The sequence below is a fragment of the Corapipo altera genome, unplaced genomic scaffold (genome assembly GCF_003945725.1).
Source record: "Corapipo altera isolate COAL_440 unplaced genomic scaffold, ASM394572v1 58, whole genome shotgun sequence".
In the NCBI taxonomy this organism is placed as follows: domain Eukaryota; kingdom Metazoa; phylum Chordata; class Aves; order Passeriformes; family Pipridae; genus Corapipo; species Corapipo altera.
The window spans coordinates 3,332,396-3,351,794 of NW_020884898.1; the positions used below are offsets into that span (position 1 = coordinate 3,332,396).

Consider the following 19,399-nt stretch of genomic DNA (forward strand, 5'->3'; position numbering starts at 1 on the left):
CTACGGGACCCAAGCCCGCCCCGCCCCTCACGGGCGCCGGGGCGGGGCGCGCGGTGGGCAGCCAATGGTGTGCCGGCGCTGCGCCGTGACGTCACTCCCCTGTTACATAAGGGCGGGCCCCGCGCGCGCCCCCCCCGGTGGCGGCTGGGCCGCGCCGCCCGGCCGGGGATGAGGGAGCGCGGCCGCCGGCGCGGCGGGGCCGTGGGGGTCATGGCCGACGGCAACGCGGACTGGATGGGCTCCCTGCCCGCGGCGCTGCGCGCCCTCCCGCTCTCCAACCTCGCCATCCCGGGTAGGGCGGTGCGGCAGGTGTTCGGGGGCCGGGTCCTGACGCTGGGGGGCAGGCGCCTGTCGGCCGCGGCGTCGCGTCCCTGGTAGGGGAGCGCTGGGGGTGAGAGAATCCCTGTCCATTGCAGCAGGGGAAGGAGGGCTTAATGTTCCGTAAATATAGCCGGGAGAAGCGAACCCATTGACCTGCTGTTTTCAGTGGCTTTAAAAAAGGTAGCTGCGGCCTCTGGAGGTCCTCCCTAAGGTTTTTCGGGTTGTTTAAGTAAGGCTGAAATGGAGTCGGGAAGAAGGTTTGTTTTTGTTGACCCGAACAACTGGAGGTTCTGCAGATGGACGTGTTCAGGGTCTGCTGGGACGGGACTTTGAGCCACCTGCTCTAGCGGAAGGTATCCCTGCCCATAGCAGGGGGCTTGGAACTAGATGATCTTTAAGGTCCCTTCCACCCCAGGCCATTCTATGATATCTCTTCTATAGCAGAATCTAAGCATGGCTTGTTAGGGGGGAAAAAAAAGAAAAGAGTTCAGTATGATTATGAAATATCCTAAAGTATGGTCTTACATGAGAGACACTAAAATACCGTAATGACTTTTAAAATTTTCCCCCTAAAATTTTCTGTATAAACTTAAACTATCTAACACCTGGCTCCTGTGCAGAGCTTCCAGTTTAATTTATTAACATTGGCAAGAGTAAGCGTCATCACTTCTGGTTTACAGATAGATAAATGAGTACAACAGCAGATGACCTGAAACTTAAGTAGGAAGAAGCTGACTTTCCACCTGTAAATGGCAAAAAATACTATTACTTGTAGATGTCAGTAGGGAAGATTCTGGAAGTGGCTACAGTGTCAGCTCATTCTGATACTTGATGTTAGACTGGTAGAGGCTTGGTTTTCATCTTAGTGCTTTAACTTGAAATACACTTTGGATATTTGCTATATTATAGGTAGTCTCAAGCTGTGCCTTGGACATTAGGAGTAATTTCTTCACAGGAAGGGTGATTAAACATTGGAACAGGCTGTACAGGGAGGTGGTGGAGTCACCATCCCTGGATGTGTTCAAGAAACGACTGGACGTGGCACTTTGTGCCATGATTTGGTTAATATGGTGGTGTTTGGTCAAAATTTGAACTGGATGATGTCAGAGGTCTTTTCCAACCTCATTGATTCTATATAGCAGTTTTGGAGATGCTTCCCTAGGAACAGAGTAACTTTTTGTGTCAGCAGGAATAACCTGTCCCCTCCATGAACAGGTAGAGGAAGAGGCGCTGTGCACCTCCTGTGAGGTACCACAGCACTCACTGCTGTGTTACCCGAAGCAGAACAGCAGAAATGCCAAGTTTCAATCAAAAGTGGCACCCTTTCCTACCCTGACAGTAGCAAAAACATTTTATGTGACTCTGTTCAATAGAAGTGGGAGAGAAAGGAAGTTGAATGTTCATATAAAATTCAAGTGTCAGCAGACTTTGGAACTTCTAGCAAAGAAATTCTTCTGTTTTTGTGAACTGTAATAAATCAAATTCCTGTTGCTGTAGCCGCTGAAAGGCTGTGACACTGAGCAGAATGTTGTGATTGCATTAGGGTGCATTGCTGCTGTCTGTCCCTTGCAAACATCATGCAACCAGTATTGCAGCAGAGAAACCCAAGAAATGAGTTCTTGTTTCAGTAATACCATGATGCTTTTAAAGTGAGCAGTGGGGTTTTGTGAAAATGCTTACAGTATATGTTTATTTATAGTCAAGGTTGGTGTATCTTCCCACCCCTTTCCTATATATACCTCATGTAACATGTAAGCAGGCAAAAGGCATTTTGGGAAGATGTTTTGGAAAATTTTTTTAATATTATTTTAGTCAAATGATTATTTTGCTGAGGTGGATTTTTGGTGTGGTGCTGGACAAAGCAACCTTCTTGAGAGCCAGGGCAGTGTTCCTAGCAGTGTGCAAGGAAAGGATTGTGTAATACAGGTTGCAGTTGAGGCATCTATTTACAGATGCTGAATAGCAGTGGAGACCAGTGTTATCTTCAAAAGGGAGATGAAACATAGGCTTCAGGTTGAATGAGAAGCATTTTTGTTTGTGCCTAATGCTTGTGTGGCCTGCTTTTGTCCATCTCTTGATGCATTTGTGTTTCTTCCCTGGAATGATGGACTCAACTGGCTTTGGTTTGTTTGTTTGTTTTCCCCTCCCTGCTCCTAGTCACTCTTTGTGCATAGGAACAGAGATGGAGCTCTAGGAGTGGAAACCCTAAAACCTGTTTTAACTTGAAATAAAGTCAGCATTAAAAGTCACGACACTGTTTTATACTTTTTGCACTTTGAAGAACTGCAGCATTCAAAGAATAACGTTCTGTTTCTTTTTTTTTTTTTTAGAAAAGGACAAAATGATGGTGTAATGGGGCTATTTGAAGTGAAAGAATTTATAGTATACACAGTAAAGGAACTGCTTAGATTTAATTTATGGTGTGGTATTGAAAGTGGGAAAGTCTTAAGTGTCTTGTATGATGCTCAGGAGATCTTCATAGAGTTCTACTGTTTATTTGTTGCAAAGCTTTTGCTTTTGGAGCTGCTTGTTTTCACTGGCTTTAGAAAAGGTAGTTGTGACTCCTGGGGGTCCTTTTCAAGCTACATTATTCTGGGATTCCACAAGCTATTAAATATGGTGTGAAACATGTTACCTGAGGGCAGAGAAGGTCATTCTTTGCTCAGCCCTTAGAACCAACGGGTAGCAAATGATGTTGAAGATGGGTTCCTCATAACATATACAATGTGTTTACATGCTTATTTAACTCTGTGCTCAAAATGGAGAGAGAACTTGAAAAATTCAAGGTCATTCTCTAAAGTTTGTGTCATCTGTTCCCACATTTGGGCTTTTTTGTCATTTCTTTTAGATAAAAACTCTAGACAAAATGTTACAGTAGTGTAGTCTCATCCCAGGAATGTGTGATGTCATGAGAGGGGGGGATCTTTTGCAATAAGAAATTGCCAAATATCAAGTAACTAAAACGTCATCAATTTACAACCATACAATATAGTCAACAAAAATAACCACCCTCAACAAGTGGTGACCCTGTGTGAAAGTCCAGAGGGTTTTCTCTTAATTATATTCCACTAATCCTCTTTGAGTGTGGGTTTAAAAATGAACTCTTAAACATTTTGATTGTGGATGTGACCATTGGCAGGGTATTGTATGCTATTTGTTTAATCCCAAGCTGGTTTACTTTAAAGAATTTTGTGAAATCATGTACAACTGTGATACTTATTACTTTCCTTGATCATCTGTTGATCTGCATCAGCTATTTTTCTTATTTATTCTCTGAGAAATGGAACACAAGAAGAATCTGGAGCACTCTCACTGATCTGCTTTTAAAGTAAATCAGCTATCCTTGCTTGTAGTCGCATGCTGATAGTTCATTGTACTGAGTTTTGTACAGTTTGTACTGATTCATTTTAACTACTGCAGAAATTCTTAAGCAAGTGTCTTGATTAACTAGGTGCTAGAGTCTCAAGTCTCTCTGCATCTGGATGTGCAGCACGGTTTTCCTGGGGTGATGATGGTTTAGAGGGTTTGAGGTTTTGTGTTGTTTGTGTTTTGTTTGGTGGTTTGTTGGTTTGGTTTGGTTTTTTGTTTTGGTTTGGGTTTTTTTTGAGAAGTGGTTTCTGCCAGAAAAGCTTCTTGCAACAGCTGCTCACGGATTGGGCAAGCCCCAGGGTGGGTGCTGGAGCACGTGGGTTTCCCAAGGGAACATGAAGGTTAACCTGATGTGTCATGGTGCTGCAGATGTAGAAAGGAAAGAACAAAAGTTGAATGGCTGTATGTAGAATATATGGGTGATTATATTTTCTTTCACACAGTTTGGGTGAAACACATGCTATTAGTAAAAATTAAGCTTAGCTGGGGAACAATTAGTTTGAATCTGAACTGTTTGATTGGTGTCATTGGAGAAGAGAGCTGAAAAATGGAAAATTTCACTTTTAAAACTTTGAAATGTAAATTTTTGTGTCGTAGGTCAAATTCTGTACATCTAAGGCTGATTTGAAACAGTAAGGAAATTTTTGCCACCAAAAGCCAGTTTTTCACATGCTAGTACACCTAGGACTGAGCATCATGCTCAGCAGGGTGCTCTGCTGGTGTGGAATGTTCTGGCTGGGCAAGCTGTCTCTCCAGGGAGAGGGGGGCAGCTCTTCACCTGCAGCTTCTGATCGTGCACAGAGCCTCTTCTGTCATCTTCTAGTGATCCCAGCTGGTGTGTTCTTGCTTCCTCAGAAACCATGTGGAAGGCTGGCCAGGATCTCATTTCTAAGTCATGCAAAGCAGTTGGAATGTGGAGCTATTCCTGTCAGCATTATGTTGGATGATGGGTAAGGAGTTTCCTGGGGGATGCTGGGTGGCAGGTAGCTAGAGCTGGCAGAAAAGATGAGTTTTACAGTTCCAGAAGCATTTTTTTTAACAGAAAATCATATTGGCTTGAATATGGCTAAAACAAGACCATGTCTGAGACTTGAAATACTTGTTTAAGTGTCTTTGACTGTTCACTGATCTCTGAGGGGAGGTGGCTCTTCTAAAATAGTAAATTTTTGCCTGCTGCTCCAAATTACAGCACTAGTCAAGCTGCCTAATTCCCCACTATGACACATACACTCTTAACTTTCTAACCAACTTTGAGTACAATAACTTCCTATAGTTTGTTCATGGTAGTGTCAGTATGACTGTGGCCAAAACTTTCACTACTATAACATGCCACTGTTTCTGCCCTTCTATGGGAAGCTCACCCCAAAAGCCTGAGTAAGAAGCCTCCTGGTTTTGATCTAAATGATCAAAGTACTATGAAATGATCATCCCTGGAAAACAAAGCTTTACACATACAGCTAGTGGCAGTCATAATGAGGAGCAGCCCTGCTGGCCAAGCCCATAGTTAAGTTAAAGGGGGGGATACAAGGCATGGAAGGGTGTTTCCTGTGATAACAAGCTGCTGTGGGTGACTGAGTGGTGCCGTAGCATGACTGCTGGGTGCTTGTTGTCCTCATGTGTCAGGCACATGGGGAATGCCATGGGAAAGCTGGTGAGGCCTTGTGCATCTGCCCAGGAGTGCCATATTCCCCCCCCCAGCAACTGGCCAGCTCTGCTCTCCTGGCAGTGCGAGTGTTCACCAAGAGCACGATGAGCTGCCTGCGTTTGACTTGGCCAAGCAGAACTGATATGGTTCTGAAAAGAAGCAGCAGCACTGTCCAGTTAAGAGCTGGTCACTAGGCTCTGACTACATCTGATGGTTTTTTCTCTTTGCCTGCATGACCCTGAGGTGAGCTGCTGAACTTGCTAATGCTGTGGTTTTCTTCTTTTTTCATGGGCTGGTGTGCGCTATGGACACACGAGCTGAGAGAAGTGGTGGTGAACTTGAGGCTGCATCCTCCTCCCAAACAGTATTCCTTTGTAGTTCTAATTAAAAGGATCACTGAATCAGCTGAGCTGGCCATCTGTTGGGTTAAAGCTCAAAGGGAAGATATGTAAGATTTGTTCTGGTGCACCAAGGTCTGTTTTCCTTCCCAATTTAGTTGGCATGTAGCAATGAAGCAGGTAGTAACCATTAGAAGAAAGCATCTGTTTAAGTGTGGTGATGTTGGGTATGATTTGTAAATACAGAATTTTCAGGATGAACTTTTTCTGAAAGGACAAGTTGTTTTATTACCCTAGTAATCTACTTGGTTGTAGCAGCAAATCTCAAATGTTTTTAGAGAGTCTATTAAATTATCAGGAATGTTACACTGATGAGAATATTTGGTGGAAGATGTTGCACTATTCCTAAGTAACCAAGGATTCTTTTTGTGTGTCCCTATGTGAGGAACTGGTTTGCAGACACTGAGTCTCTGTAGAAGTTCCCCTGAAAAGCCAGTCTTACGGTTTCTTTTCTAAAGGACTTCTGTCATCTGTTTAGCCAAAACCAATTTTCTTGAAATGCAACAAAATTTTCTTCAGACAGTATATGAAGGTCTTAGTTTTTCCTGATTAAAAAAAAAAAATCTTCTTTTCCTTATTAAAATCTGTTCCCTAGAGAGTGACTTAAGTGTGTCTGGTAAATGAGTGCAGAACATGCCAAAGTTTTATTTCAAATGGAGAAAACTAGTCATAATGTTAACATAAATGGTTGTTGCTCTCTTTCCGTGTTGTGTGAAAGTTCCAGTTTGCCTGCTCTTCCAGAAAAGATATTAGAAGAGGGAAAACTACCATGTAATGAAAACAAGAAAGAATTTCACTAGAGCCTTCTCAGAAGAGAATGAGCCCTTGGTCTACATGTTTCTGAATGGTCAGAAATCAGGACTCTAAACTGAAGATTTTTTCCTTTTTGGAGCAGCTGGATCCATTCAGGATTTGAAATGATAGACATGTACTGCTGCTTTCTTGGTTTCCCAATGCAGAGAAATGAGGTGGTTGATAAATGTGAAATCATTACTAAATGACCTTAAACTTCATTGCCAACAACTCCAACCAGTGCCGAAAGGATTTCTCCTGGCTGGAAAGAAAAGCAAACTACCCTGTGACATTGTGTCTAAGATAGTCTTAAGCTGTCTTTAAGCTTTCTTTATTCCCCTTTTATTGTACCCCACTTCACCTCCCACCCTGAAAGCAGCAGTGGGAAATCAGGATAGTTCTTCCTCTATGAGAGGAGGTTTTCCTAAGAGGATTTAGTCTATACCAGGATTTGTCTTTCCTAATGAAACTGCATTAAGAATACCAAAGGATTCTTTTAAGATTGTTGGAATATAAACACTCATCTCTATAGTTTTAGATAATTAATTATCAATAGGATATTTGTTACTTCTGCCTTGCCTCCTTTTACTGGGCAAGTTAATATGAACTATTTGATTTGCTTTTCATTAGTGATGAACTTTTAAGATGTTAATCTTCTGATTAGAAGATCTGGATTGTTAATGACCTGAATCCTGTGGACTTCTAGGCTTTGAGAGGCACTTTTGCTTGTCCCGTTTTTCCCTTAGTTTTGGCACACAGGACATGTGTTTTAGAGGAATGTTTGTGGGATAGCCTTAACTTGCTAGCAATTACATCCTGTGTTTTTGAAACTTGATTACTGTGCTTCTGGGTGTCTTGGCTGTGTAATGCTTGCTCTGCTGTGTGGTGTGCAGTGGTTTGTAATGTGTGGGGAATGTGCTTCGTCCAGTGAGAAAAGCTTGTGCTTAGAAGTTTGGCGTCACTACAGCTGGGGGGGTTCTGTGTCCGTAAATGACCCTCTAATGCTTTTAGGGGGCTGAAATGTTACCTTGACCTTGGTTCTTAGGCACATTTAACATGCACAAGAGGTTTTGTTGTGTTTTTCATCTCAATAACATTCTTTTAATGTGAAGATGAATCCACATTATTCTGATATATTTAAATTTACTGACAGTGTGTTCTCCTGCACTCCTGCTTTCATTTATTGTTTCTTGGTAAACCAGATTATTGCAGAAAGTGTCTTTAGATGCTGTTTCTGACTAGTCCACAGCCTTGCTACGAGGGAGACCAGCAATATGCTAGTAGACATGCTTGTATGCAAAAAAAGGGTGGTTTTGTCTTGTTTTCAAGTAATTGACAGTGCACAAGTATGTTATATGTTGGATGATCTCTGCACTTTGCATGCCATAGAGTCATATTTTTAACATCCCATGACGGTAAATTTACAAGCTTGCAGAAGGACACAGGTTGGTGAGATGATGCTCATCCCTATCCCTCTGCTGCAACTGGATATGCAGAAAGTACTATGTGGAAACAAAAGATAATATCAAATGATACATCTCATAAGTGTTGAAATTTGATGCTTAATAACATTCTATTGATGAGTATCACTTGTTTGAGCTACACCGTGGGTTAATTTGACTATCTGTGACTAAGTAGCAGTACAAATAGACACAACACACTGGAAGGGTAAATTTTGCTGCAGATGTGATGATAAACGGCTGCTTTCTAACAATTAGCAGAGAGGCTTCAATGAAAAAAGTCATCCTGAACAGTGAAATACAATCTATTTAACATACAAATTGAATTGAGAAGTGATCTGTTTAACGTACAATTAACTTGAGAAATTAGTATAAGGAGAATAAAAAGATGTTTAAAGATACAAATAAAAATTAATCCATGTTTGCAAATACTGGGATGAAATTAAGAGGACTATCCATAATTTTAAGTCTGGCATCTAGAAGATACCTCTTTATTCTAACTGTATCATAGCCTTTGATAGTTAAATATCTGGGCACTTGATGGGATGCAACTGCTTTCCTTGAAACTTCCAGTCTTTGTCAGATGAAAGGACTGAAACCAAAATAGAGCAGCTGTTGTCTGTAAGAGCTGCCAGCTGATTAGCAGTCCGCTAATTTTTGTCTTTAAATGTGCAATCTCTTTCATGATTAAATTTAATGCCTGCTGGTTCATGCTGTGCACCTTCAGCCAGTTGGAAGCAAGTGGCAAATTATCATCACTTTGTTGCATTTTCTGTGGCTGACTTGGTTTCAGGAAGGGCTGAGCACCAGACTGATGCCCTGTCGCTGGAGCAGCTCAGTGAGGTTTGCAATGTGAATGCTAATCCAGTCTCATCTACAGTAACTCAGAAAGATGTGTGCTGCACGTGCAAGAACGTGCCTTGGAGGCAGTTCACGCTGGAGTTCTGGCCTCTGTTCACCTAAAGGACAATGAAGACCACGTTTCTTGACTTTTCTCTGCCTTTTGACTTTTCAAGGTGTAAGGTGGAGGTTATAAATACCTGGTTTTGTTAGTTACTTTTTTCACAGTCAAGAGGTTTAAGGAATAACTTTATTGAATCAATATAGGATGTTATTTATATTTGAGGTAGGTATCATCTGAAATGTCTTCCTTCAAGAATTCTTGAGGTTGTTTTTCCTGAGAAAAGTGCTCAGAATAATTTGAGGTGACACATGGTATTTATGTGGTGGGGAACACAGATCATGAAAGATTTTTTACATGTGAAAAAGACTTTCCTATGTACATTGCTATGAGAGTTTTGTGACACTTGCTCTGTCCAGGAACTGCCAGCCCTGTCTTGCTGTCACTGCACAGCATCTGAGTATCTTCACACATCCTTGTGTTGGACATGAATTGAGAAGTGGTTAGCAGCTCTTACACTGAACTGCTAACAAAATGGAACTGGTCTGCTCCATTCTCCTGGTGTAGGCTCTAGCCTTTGCCTTTTAAATTTTACAGAGTTGGATTGGTTTAGGTTATGTTTTTCAAAAAGAAATCATGCTGTATCACATGTATGAGCAACCATAGCTACAGAATGGCTACACTTTTGATGGAGTTCAGGAGTAGAGTGAAGGAGAGCAGGGGTTATTTTGACCTCATGATACAATCGGCTTAGCATGTACTTAACATCACAGCTAAGCTATATTAAAAGGCAGTGGCTGAGCTGGTAACATATCACAGTGATCTTAAATTAAAGAAGGGCCTGGTGGATGGTGTGCATCCCCACATTGCTCTTACCCCATAGCCCAACGAGTATCCAGTGCTGTTGCTTCAGTTTGTTTTTTTTCTTCCTGGAGTAAAAATGTTGTGGGTCCAGGTTTGGCCTAGATATTTCTCACACTGGTGGCTGGCCTTCTTAAATGACCACTGAAAACTAATTGAACTTGTGCTGTCTTTCCAGCCTCAGTATTGATCATAGAATGATCAATAGAATTGATGATGTTCCCCTGTCCTCCTTAGCAGGTGGTCTGCTACCAACAGGTGGTCTGCCAAAAGAAAGGCATGTTTTTCAGATGCTACAGCTCATGTTCTGCTTGGTTTTTTTCTAGGTATGCCTGTTGACTTCATTGTAAGTGAAAGTTCCATTTCTTAGGCTTTTAGCAGAGCCACGGGGAGGGAGTTAAAAGGATCTTTAACTATAGAAGCATGTCACATACAGTTCAGTTTGCTGTTAAGGAGTGCAGTTTTTAAACTATGTGTTGAAAAAGTTGCAATGTGCTTCTGGCTCATTTTCTTTCATGTTGCTCTCTAGTGCTGTAAATAGAATGTTTGTGATACTGTAGAGAGCAAATTTGCTCTTTGTGTCCTTACATGCACCTTGTATGTGGCAATTTGCAAAGGAAAGGCTTTTGTAGCTGTAAAGTTTGTGATCAGACTTAAGAAAACAAGCTGTTTCTTGATTCAGATTTGCTCAGATAACTCCAAGTTGGCAACGATATACTTGTGGCCAGATAAAATTGTCATTCCTTTCTAAGTCAGATTTATCAGTCTAAGGGAGCATAATGGTGAGAGTGACTCCTAAAGACAGGTCTCTAGACTGCTGCACTGTCTTAGTTAGAAAAAAAAGAAAATATTTCTTATGTCATTATTCCAGAAAGTCAAACCATTTTCTACATTGACTTAAGCAGAGGAAGAAATAAAATAGATAGAATCAAGATCATAAAAAAACCAAACAAACAAACTAACACTTTCACAGTGAAAAAAAAAAACAACCCATGATTTCTGTGTGCCAAGTGACTCATTCCAAGGCAGAAGACAAGCCCCATGTGATTGAAGTCTACTTTCTAAATATTGTGGAAACTTGAAAGACTCATTCTGCTGTATGGGAAGGTGTCTGAAACTCAAACATCTGTAAGCTACAGCTTGCTGCATGAACCAGACCTCACATGGCTTCTTCTGAAATGTCTTCACTAAATGTTTGATCCTGTATTTTGTTTGGGGTTTGATCCTGTATTTTGTTTGTATGTTTGGAGGTGGGAAAGAAAATCCTCTCACTCCAAAACTGACAGCTACTTTCTGATGTAGTTTACTGTGACAGGTAGTAAATAGCTTCTTAAGATGGCATCTTTTAAAACCATCTCTTTTGTCACTTGTTTCTAGAGGACTGAATGGAAAACCATAGGAGGCCCACTTTTACAAGGCTGTGAAGAATTCATGAAGAGTTGGTCAGAACTAGTTTTAGTGGTTATCTGTAAAGCCTGAAAACTAACCTTCATGGTACCTTTTCATTGCTGTTGAACTAGTTGAAACTCATGGAGACAGAGGGCATTTAAGGTTGTTGGCAATTGATGTTTGGTTTATGCACAGTCTGTTCTTCCATTTGGATTAAAAAATGCCGACAGGATAATCCAATTGAGATCATAATCTTGTTTGTAACTCTGACCTTGCATCACAGGGAATGCATCAGTCTTCAAGTGAGCCCTTATACACAAAGGGTTTGGGTAAAAGAGGCTATGAATGCCTCAAATGTCATCTTAAAATCGGATATGACAAGGTAGGACTTTTTAGAGTTGTAAACTGAGGTAGAGAAGGAAATTCTAGAAAAGCATAGCCCTAGAAGCAGGGACAAGAACCTCAGGCCATGCAGGATTAGAAAATGCAGATGCCAGCAACGTGGTGCGGGGTCCTTGTATTCCTGGAGCAGCTGGGATATGAGCTCCTTGTTACTGGTGGTGAAGATGCTTTCTCTGTACTTCAGCAAGTGTACTTCTGCGGGGAATGGGTGGGGTCTGGCTCAATGAGCAAACTCTTCCACTGTGCTGAAGAGAAAGGGAAGGAGGGCTGATAGAGCTCCTACAGTGTTTTCCCTCTCTGGGGTTTCACAGGAAGGTGAGCCTGCAGCAGTTGCAGCTGCGTGGCCAGAATGCTGGTGCCTGGTGTCAATGATTAGAAATCCTTGGTAAACCTCAGTCTGTGGTGGATCAACTCCTGTCTTTGCTTTCTGCTGTTCTGGTACAGTGCAGGCCGAGATACACTGCCCTCACTCTTTGTTCTGTTACTGACTTGGCTAGGGTAGGGATATTTGATTGACTCCAAAGCTGTTATTTTGAAGGAATTTTGTTGTTATTCAGGTTTGTTTCCATTTACCATTGAATTTTCAGTTAGAGGTTTTTTCTAGTAAGCAAAAGTTTTATGCTAGAGGTGCAATTTTTCTGCCAAGGTACAGATAGTGTTACAGGAGCTTTGTTGGACTCTCATTATTTTGGCACGGACTGGTGATTTTGATTGCTGGTCGTCTTTTTTTGAGGATTTTTCTGTTCACTGTATGTTTGGTCACTCAAAGGCACTGCCAGGTAAAAGACATGTTCCTGATCTCATTTAACATGAACTTGATATCTACACACACAGTAAATGTGGTGTGCTCAGTGGTTCCACCTCTAAGTTCAACCAGTCATTGCCCACTGTTCAAACTACTAATCATTTATTTACCATTTTGAGGCTTGTGCAGGTGCAGATCCCTCTGTCCATCACACAAATAAAGATACCTCTTTGAAGAACTCTGCTGTATTAGGTCATAATTGGATTTACCAGGTAGAATTAAACTGAAGTCTCAGGTTTTTACAATGAAGCTGGAAGTCTCATCATAGATCAGTGATCTACCAGGCTCTGGGAAAGCTTTGAAGATTGATTGGTAGTTTATAAATTGAAGGAAGGTTAGAAGGAAGTTCTTCTTTACCCACTTATGTTTGTCTTGTGGTTTTTGGAGTGCACTGAAATTGGAACTATTTTCTTGTGTGAGCTCCCAATTGAGAACCCTATGCATAGCTCTTGTTGTAGAGTCAGATAAAACCAGGATGTAAAGGATAGTCTGAAAGGCTCACACTTGAGCATAACTCTTCTGTGATCCTGCCATACATGTAGGACTTTGTTCAGTTTACAGAGCACATGGATATATCTGTTTTGGCAGAGTCAGTTTTTCTAAAATTAATTATTCTTGGCTTTTTTTTCTTAGGATCACATGATTCTTTCAGCTACTGGGTTGATGAGAAATCTCCTGTGGGACCAGACCAAGCCACAGCCATCAAACGTTTGGCCAGAATTGCCTTGGTTAGAAGGATCATGAAGAAATGGTCAGTGACTCAAAATCTGACTTTTAAAGAGCAGTTGGAAGGTGGGATCCGCTACTTTGATCTTCGTGTATCTTCCAAACCTGGGGAAATAGGACAAGAGATTTACTTCATACATGGCTTGTTTGGCATCAGAGTATGGGATGGGCTGAAGGAGATTAATACCTTCCTTGAGCAGCACCCCAAGGAAGTAATCTTCTTGGATTTCAATCACTTCTATGCCATGGATGACGGCCATCACCACTTCTTGATCAACAGGATCCACTCAGCGTTTGAATCCAAACTTTGTGCTGTTGAATGTGTGGAATACGTGACGTTACAGTACATGTGGGAGAAGAAGCACCAGGTAGGGAAAGGATGTGTAATGTTTTTCAAACCCAAAAGGTTAAGATTTTAAAAATAGAATCTGTGTGTAGTTCCCACTCAGAGGTGTTGGACCAAGGATGATGCTGATGGTCAATTTAAAGCCCGCTAGGGCCTCCTTTATGTAGTGTGCATGTTTTCCTCCATTTATGTGCAGCAGGATATCCCCTTGTCCATGGTGTGGCTAGTCTGTGTCCTGTTGCCAAGCATACTTGGAGCTTTGTGTTCCTCACAAGTGGTTTTCTCTTCTGGAAGAGCACGTATTGCAGACTTGTGTTGGTGAGGATTTGATTAACTGTCATCTTTCTGGCTTTCATATGATTGAGGTAGAGTACAGAATTTCTTAGCTCCTTTGCAGCCATCCAAATCTATAGAGGTGAGGTTAAATGCTTCTTCTCTCTGCCCCCATGTGTACATACAAACCAAGAGCAGGGTTTCAACAGTGGCTGAATTTCAGCAGCAGCTGTAATTCTTAAACTGTAAAATACTTGAGGCTTTGAGGAGTTCCTCTGAGCTAATGTTGTCAGCATTAGGGCTCAAAATGAATGCTTTGTAAATGTGGGTGTTAATAAAAAGTGTTGTGTCTTTGTGCTATCCTCTTGTAGAAAACCACCTTACAAGGCATAAAATATGGACCTTTGATTTGGAGAAGGTTTTGCTGAAAGAAAGCAAGCTATGGCATGTCATGCTGTGTCAGCAGAATGCCATTACACCACTCGACCCAGTACCCTTTAGCCACCTAGTAGGAGTTACTCAGAACATGGCAAGACTGCTAAAATTCTAAACTTAAAGTACAGATACAGTATTCTCTGGTGGTAAGAATCTGAAATTCTCTTAGAAGTGCATTTAAGCTGAATTCTTCGAAAGACAGTTCAGTATACTCCTGGCACCTGTCATTGTAAACTGATGACCCTTAAAGCCTGAAGCAATCCTGTTCTCATAGCTAACCAAAATGATCTCTGTCTCCTTTGGCAATAGTGCAAAAAATTTACTGACACTCTTGACTTGAGAGCACCTTCTTTTTGCTTGGTCCTCTTTTCACTGCTATGCTAGCCTGCAACAGTACTGTATGAGCATAAGCCAATGCAACATCCTGCTCAAATAAATATAATAATTGTGATTTTTTTTTATTTTTTCTCTTCCTTTTTTTTTTTTGTTCTGTTAGGTTCTCATATTTTACCACCACCCTTTGTATCAGGAATACCCCTTCCTGTGGCCAGGTAATAAAATGCCAGCACCGTGGGCTAATACAACCAACGTGCACAAACTGTTGCAGTTCCTGGAGACCACACTTGAGGAACGAAGTCGTTATGGGACTTTTCATGTTTCTCAAGCAATCCTCACACCTCGAGTGAAAACTATTGCACGGCATCTCGTTCGTGGTCTGAAGAACACACTTGTTCATAGGTAAGGACTTGTCTTCATTTCTCAGTTCTTTACTTACCACGTTTCACGTTGAAAGAACTGAGTAAGCAAGAAACCATGAGATGTTAGCTTAGGCTTGATGCTGCTTTTTTCAGTACTGTTGCTTGTAAGAGATATTTGCAATCCTTAAAAATAAAGAATCAATGAAAATAATACAGTGACAGGGTGTATATATGTATATAACTGTAAGTGGGGGGGGGGGGGGGGGTGGAGAGCTTGTTCCACAGAGGAAAATTGGCTATTTCTGCATTCGGTTTTGCATTTGTCTGTACAAATCTGTCCCAGTAATATCAGTAATGGACAGATATATGACCTGGGGCAGTATTTTATCTTGGGTGTTTTTTCTTTTTTACCAAAAATTAGATTAACCATCTGACTTTAATACCACTGACTGTTGTACAATTATTTTGTCTGTGAGTAAGATCATTATAAGAGGGTTTTACTTGGAGTAGCACTGGGTGCCAGTGACTCTTAATAGTGTTAACAGCATGACCAGAATATTTCCATATGACTGCATATTATGGAATTATCACCTTGTAGCCTATTTGCTAAAAATTAGCAAAATTGTCCTGATAGGATCTGGTCTCCTGGCTCACTATTTAATATTCCATGTTTTGATGTCATTAACAGTTTACTTTGCCATAATGATATTAAGTTTTAAATTACTCTGGTACAGATGGTCTCAATTGGTCTAATTTGATCAGGAACTGAGCTTGTTTCTAAGCAGTGAGATAAACACACATTTTCAGCAGCCAGTTCATGTTCCTTGTTCATTGGTCACTTTAGAGTTAATTACAGTATTACTGTTCTGAAGCTAAAGTCAATATAGCTTTTTAAAAATCCTTTCTAAAAGTAGCAAATATTGTGCTTTTGTGCTCAGAAGTTGCTGATGTAAGTTGTTGACTGAGAGCAGGCCTGGTGAGAAGGACTTGGGGGGGTACTGTTGGATGAGAGCCTGGATATGACCTGGCAGTGTGCACTTGCAGCCCAGAAGGCCAAACACATCCTGAACTGCATCCAAAACAGCATGGGCAGCAGGTTGAGGGTGCTGATTCTACCCCTCTACTCCACTCATGAGATCCCACCTGGAGTGCTGTGTCCAGCTCTGGGGTCCCCAGCACGGGAAGGACATCAACCTGTTTGGACTGAGTCCTGAGGGAAGGCCGTGAAGATCATTAAAGGGCTGGATCACCTTTGCTGTGAGGAAATGCTAGGAGAATTGGGATTGTTCAGCCTAGAGAAGGGAATGCTCCAGGGTGACCTAATTGCAGCCTTCCAGTATGTACCTGAAGGGAGCCTACAAGAAGGATGGAGAGAGCCTTCATACAAGAGCATGTAGTGACAGAACAAGGGAGAATAGCTTTAAACTGCAAGAGAATAGGTTTAGGTTAGGTATTAGGAAGAAATTTTTTACTGTGAGGGTGATGAAGCCAGAGCAGTTGTGGATGCCCCATCCCTGGGAGCGTTCACAGCTGAACTGGATGGGACTTTGAGCAACCTGGTCTAGTGTAGAGTGTCCCTCCCCGTGGCAGGAGGGTAGGAATGAGATGACCTTTAATGTCCTTTCCAACCCAGGCTGTTCTGTGATGTAAGGAAATTTCAGGTGGCGGTATACACATCACGGAATTTTCAGTCTGCTTCCTGTTTACAGGCATTAATCTGGCAAAACATCAGCCGACCCAGCCGGCGTTCCGGGTTTGTGCGGGGTGCCCGCGGCTGTGCGGGCGCTCGGCACTGGGCGGCGCTCGGGGGCCGTGAGCGGGTGCGGCGCTGGGCTGGTTCAGTGGTGCTGGGCTGGTTCAGTGGTGCTGGGCGGTACAGCGGTCTGCGGGTTACGGCCGGCATCGAACCGCACTTCGGCTTTAAAACATCCGTTTTTTCTTTTTCAATCGACTCCTGGCACCGATCTGGGCCGTAAGCCACCGTTAACTGGAAGCCTGTCTTCGCTCCATCCCTGTCCTTCAGCCCCATCCTTACCCCTTTGTTTGCAAGTAAACTGAAAATTTAATAGATGCTACCGTTTGCTAAAGCTGATGTGCAAATCAGTCTTTGCGTTTTATGTAGATGTCTGCCTTCTCATATGGAAATTTTGCCCTGAATATGAATATTTAAATGTTCTTGAGCTCTTGTTAAAGGAGAAACGTGCAACAGTCACACTTAGCCAGCTGAAGTCTCATGTGTCCCTTGACAGGGGCAGTAATTATGCCTTCACTCAAGTTCTCTTTTTCTCTTGATTCTTGATAAGATTTTTAAAATTTTCCTGAAGCAGGTGTGGTAGGGTGCTTTTTAAATTTTTGTGGATGTGGTTTTTTTCCTTATCATCTTGTTAGCTAATTTGCATGTCTACCATCTTCACAAATAATGTATGGGTGCTATGGCACTAATTTAAATAATGCTAATATATTTATCCGTTTGTCTAACTGCTGAAAAAACTGGTGTTTGCATGTTAAAGTGCAAAAAAGCTGGTGTAGACTCCTGGCTTGCACTGTGTCCAAGAAATTACTTGAAATTTTTCCCCATGGTAGAATTTCTAACTCCATTTAACTCAGTTCCTGACACACTTCACCTTCCTCTGGTTACAGTGATGTATAGCAGGATGTTCAACCCCTATAGAGCTGACAGCCTGATTCTGGGTTTGGTTTCCCTGATCCCGTTGCTTTGGGTGGGTCTGGAAGCTGAAAGGAGTTTTGTAGAAATGCTGCCTCCAACTTTTTTCCTGCCAACCCAGAGGCAGAAACGGGCAGGGGAGCATCTCGGGCAGATGTAGCTTTGCTTTGTGTTACACTGCAGTCTGCTGTGAAATTGAGCTTTTGACTTAACACGTGCTCAGGTAAAAACAAACCAGGTTGGAGAAAATTGTAGTGTAACGTTGAAGACTGAAGCACAGTGAATACAGAGTTCACAAATGTTTTGTATGCCTGCTAATTTGGATTGATGACTGACCAGTATTTGATAGCTAATGACCATGTGCTATGTTAAACACTCTTCTCATCAGCTGGTAGCAGTCAGGACCTGATTACAGACATGAGATAATATATTTTGTAAACAGCATGTTGTGTTGGAAGTAAGTAGAGTAAGTATAGAGAAGTGTCTCTTTTAAAGTGTCTAATTTTCTTTATTTCAATTTCTTTAGGAACCTGCCCATGATTTTGAATTGGGTGAAAGAACAGAAGCCCGGTGTTATGGGTGTTAACATAATTACGTCAGACTTTGTGGAGCTGGTTGACTTTGCTGCTACAGTTATTGCACTGAATGACCTCCTTTTAGAAGAGGATGAATCTACATCTAAATCCTGATTGCTGTATCCTGCTTGTGCTCATCAGTGGACATCTTCGAACTATGCTCAGTGTTTTACTTATCAAGTGAAACCCATTGTAGTCTCCATTCATTTAAAAAAAAAAAAAGTGTCCTAGAGAAAACGTGGTTAGACATCACGTACAGCCAGGTCCCCTCTCCTGGTGATGTGTGGACCTGAGTGGAACAAAGTACTGTCTGAGTGCTGCTGCGTGTCTGTCTGTGCGAAGTGTTTGACTAAGTTATGCACACATCTGCTGCCGTCTGGTGCAGTCCCTGCCTGCCAACGAGAGGCTGGCCTCTGGAGCAGATGTACCCGATTGTGGGGCACATCTCCCTGGTGACTGGGCTCACCGTGCTCTTGTGTGTGCATCCTGCTTGTTTCCCATCACCACGGCTCACTCCAAGGATTGCTGCTGATCCCATAGCAGTCTGGCCAGGCTGGCTGACATGGTATTGTTCTTGGGCCACCTCAGGCATAGCTGGGCCCAGCTGGGGGCTGCTGCTGTGTCCATTATGCTGTTTTAGACACTACCTCTGACTTACTTGAAGGGACAATATTGCCATTGTTCAGGGGGAAGCTGTTAACACTGTTAAATATCCAAACTGTCCTTTGGGCCTGAGAGGTGAAGGCTTGTCCCACTCTTCCTCTTTGGAGTACAAATGCTTCTTCTGGACCTCTTTATATTACTTTAATACTTCAATACATGTATTGCAACCATGTTTAAGTTGTTTCTTTTTTGTTTGTTTTTCTTTTGTCATTAATTTGGAGAATATTTCCACCTTCAGATTTTGAAGATTATAACTCACAAGTCTGAATTCCTGTTGGGACATTTGAGAAAATACAGCACAACCTTTCTCTTTTGCTTGTTGGTTACTCGGATTTTTTCATCCTTCAGTTTTTCTTTGGGGAAAGTTTCTCACCCAGACAGACTTTCTCTGGAAAAAGGTGGACTAAATGGGGGATTACTTGATATTCAAAGAACTGGAGTTGACAGGGACTGCATAAAGCCCAAATATTGAATCACTGTGACTTGTAATGTGACAATGAATTTTGAAATAGGACCTGCACGTTGTGCTTGTAGACAGAGCCACAGCTATGGGGGAGAAATTTCTCCAGACTTCACATGCTTATGACAAAGTAAGCAATAGTCATACAAGCACAGGCAGGTGTCAGTGCTGCTTCTTTCTGTAGTCATGCTTATTTTTTTGTTCACAACAAGATG

The 19,399-nt window shown here is 42.0% G+C and overlaps 1 protein-coding gene across 2 annotated transcripts; it reads left to right on the forward strand.

Moving 5' to 3' along the window:
* Positions 1–168: 168 nt before the first annotated feature.
* On the forward strand, positions 169–18,894 carry PLCXD2 (phosphatidylinositol specific phospholipase C X domain containing 2). Of its 2 annotated transcripts, none has more exons than XM_027648742.1 (4): positions 169–292; positions 12,977–13,437; positions 14,620–14,861; positions 18,013–18,894. In XM_027648742.1, exons 1-4 carry the CDS (start codon positions 169–171, stop codon positions 18,173–18,175), a joined length of 990 nt encoding a protein of 329 aa, XP_027504543.1. In that variant the 3' UTR covers positions 18,176–18,894. The 2 variants fall into 2 exon arrangements, with proteins under 2 accessions (XP_027504543.1, XP_027504542.1); XM_027648741.1 differs by lacking the exon at positions 169–292 and adding an exon at positions 4,571–4,640.
* The last annotated feature ends 505 nt before the right edge of the window (positions 18,895–19,399 follow it).

Excerpts from the sequence above, each read along its gene's own strand:
- PLCXD2 (XM_027648742.1), top strand. The coding sequence starts at position 169 with ATGAGGGAGCGCGGCCGCCGGCGCGGCGGGGCCGTGGGGGTCATGGCC. Across the intron at positions 13,438-14,619 it reads TGTGGGAGAAGAAGCACCAG|GTTCTCATATTTTACCACCA; the intron begins GTAGGGAAAGGA and ends TTGTTCTGTTAG. Across the intron at positions 14,862-18,012 it reads AAGAACACACTTGTTCATAG|GAACCTGCCCATGATTTTGA; the intron begins GTAAGGACTTGT and ends CAATTTCTTTAG.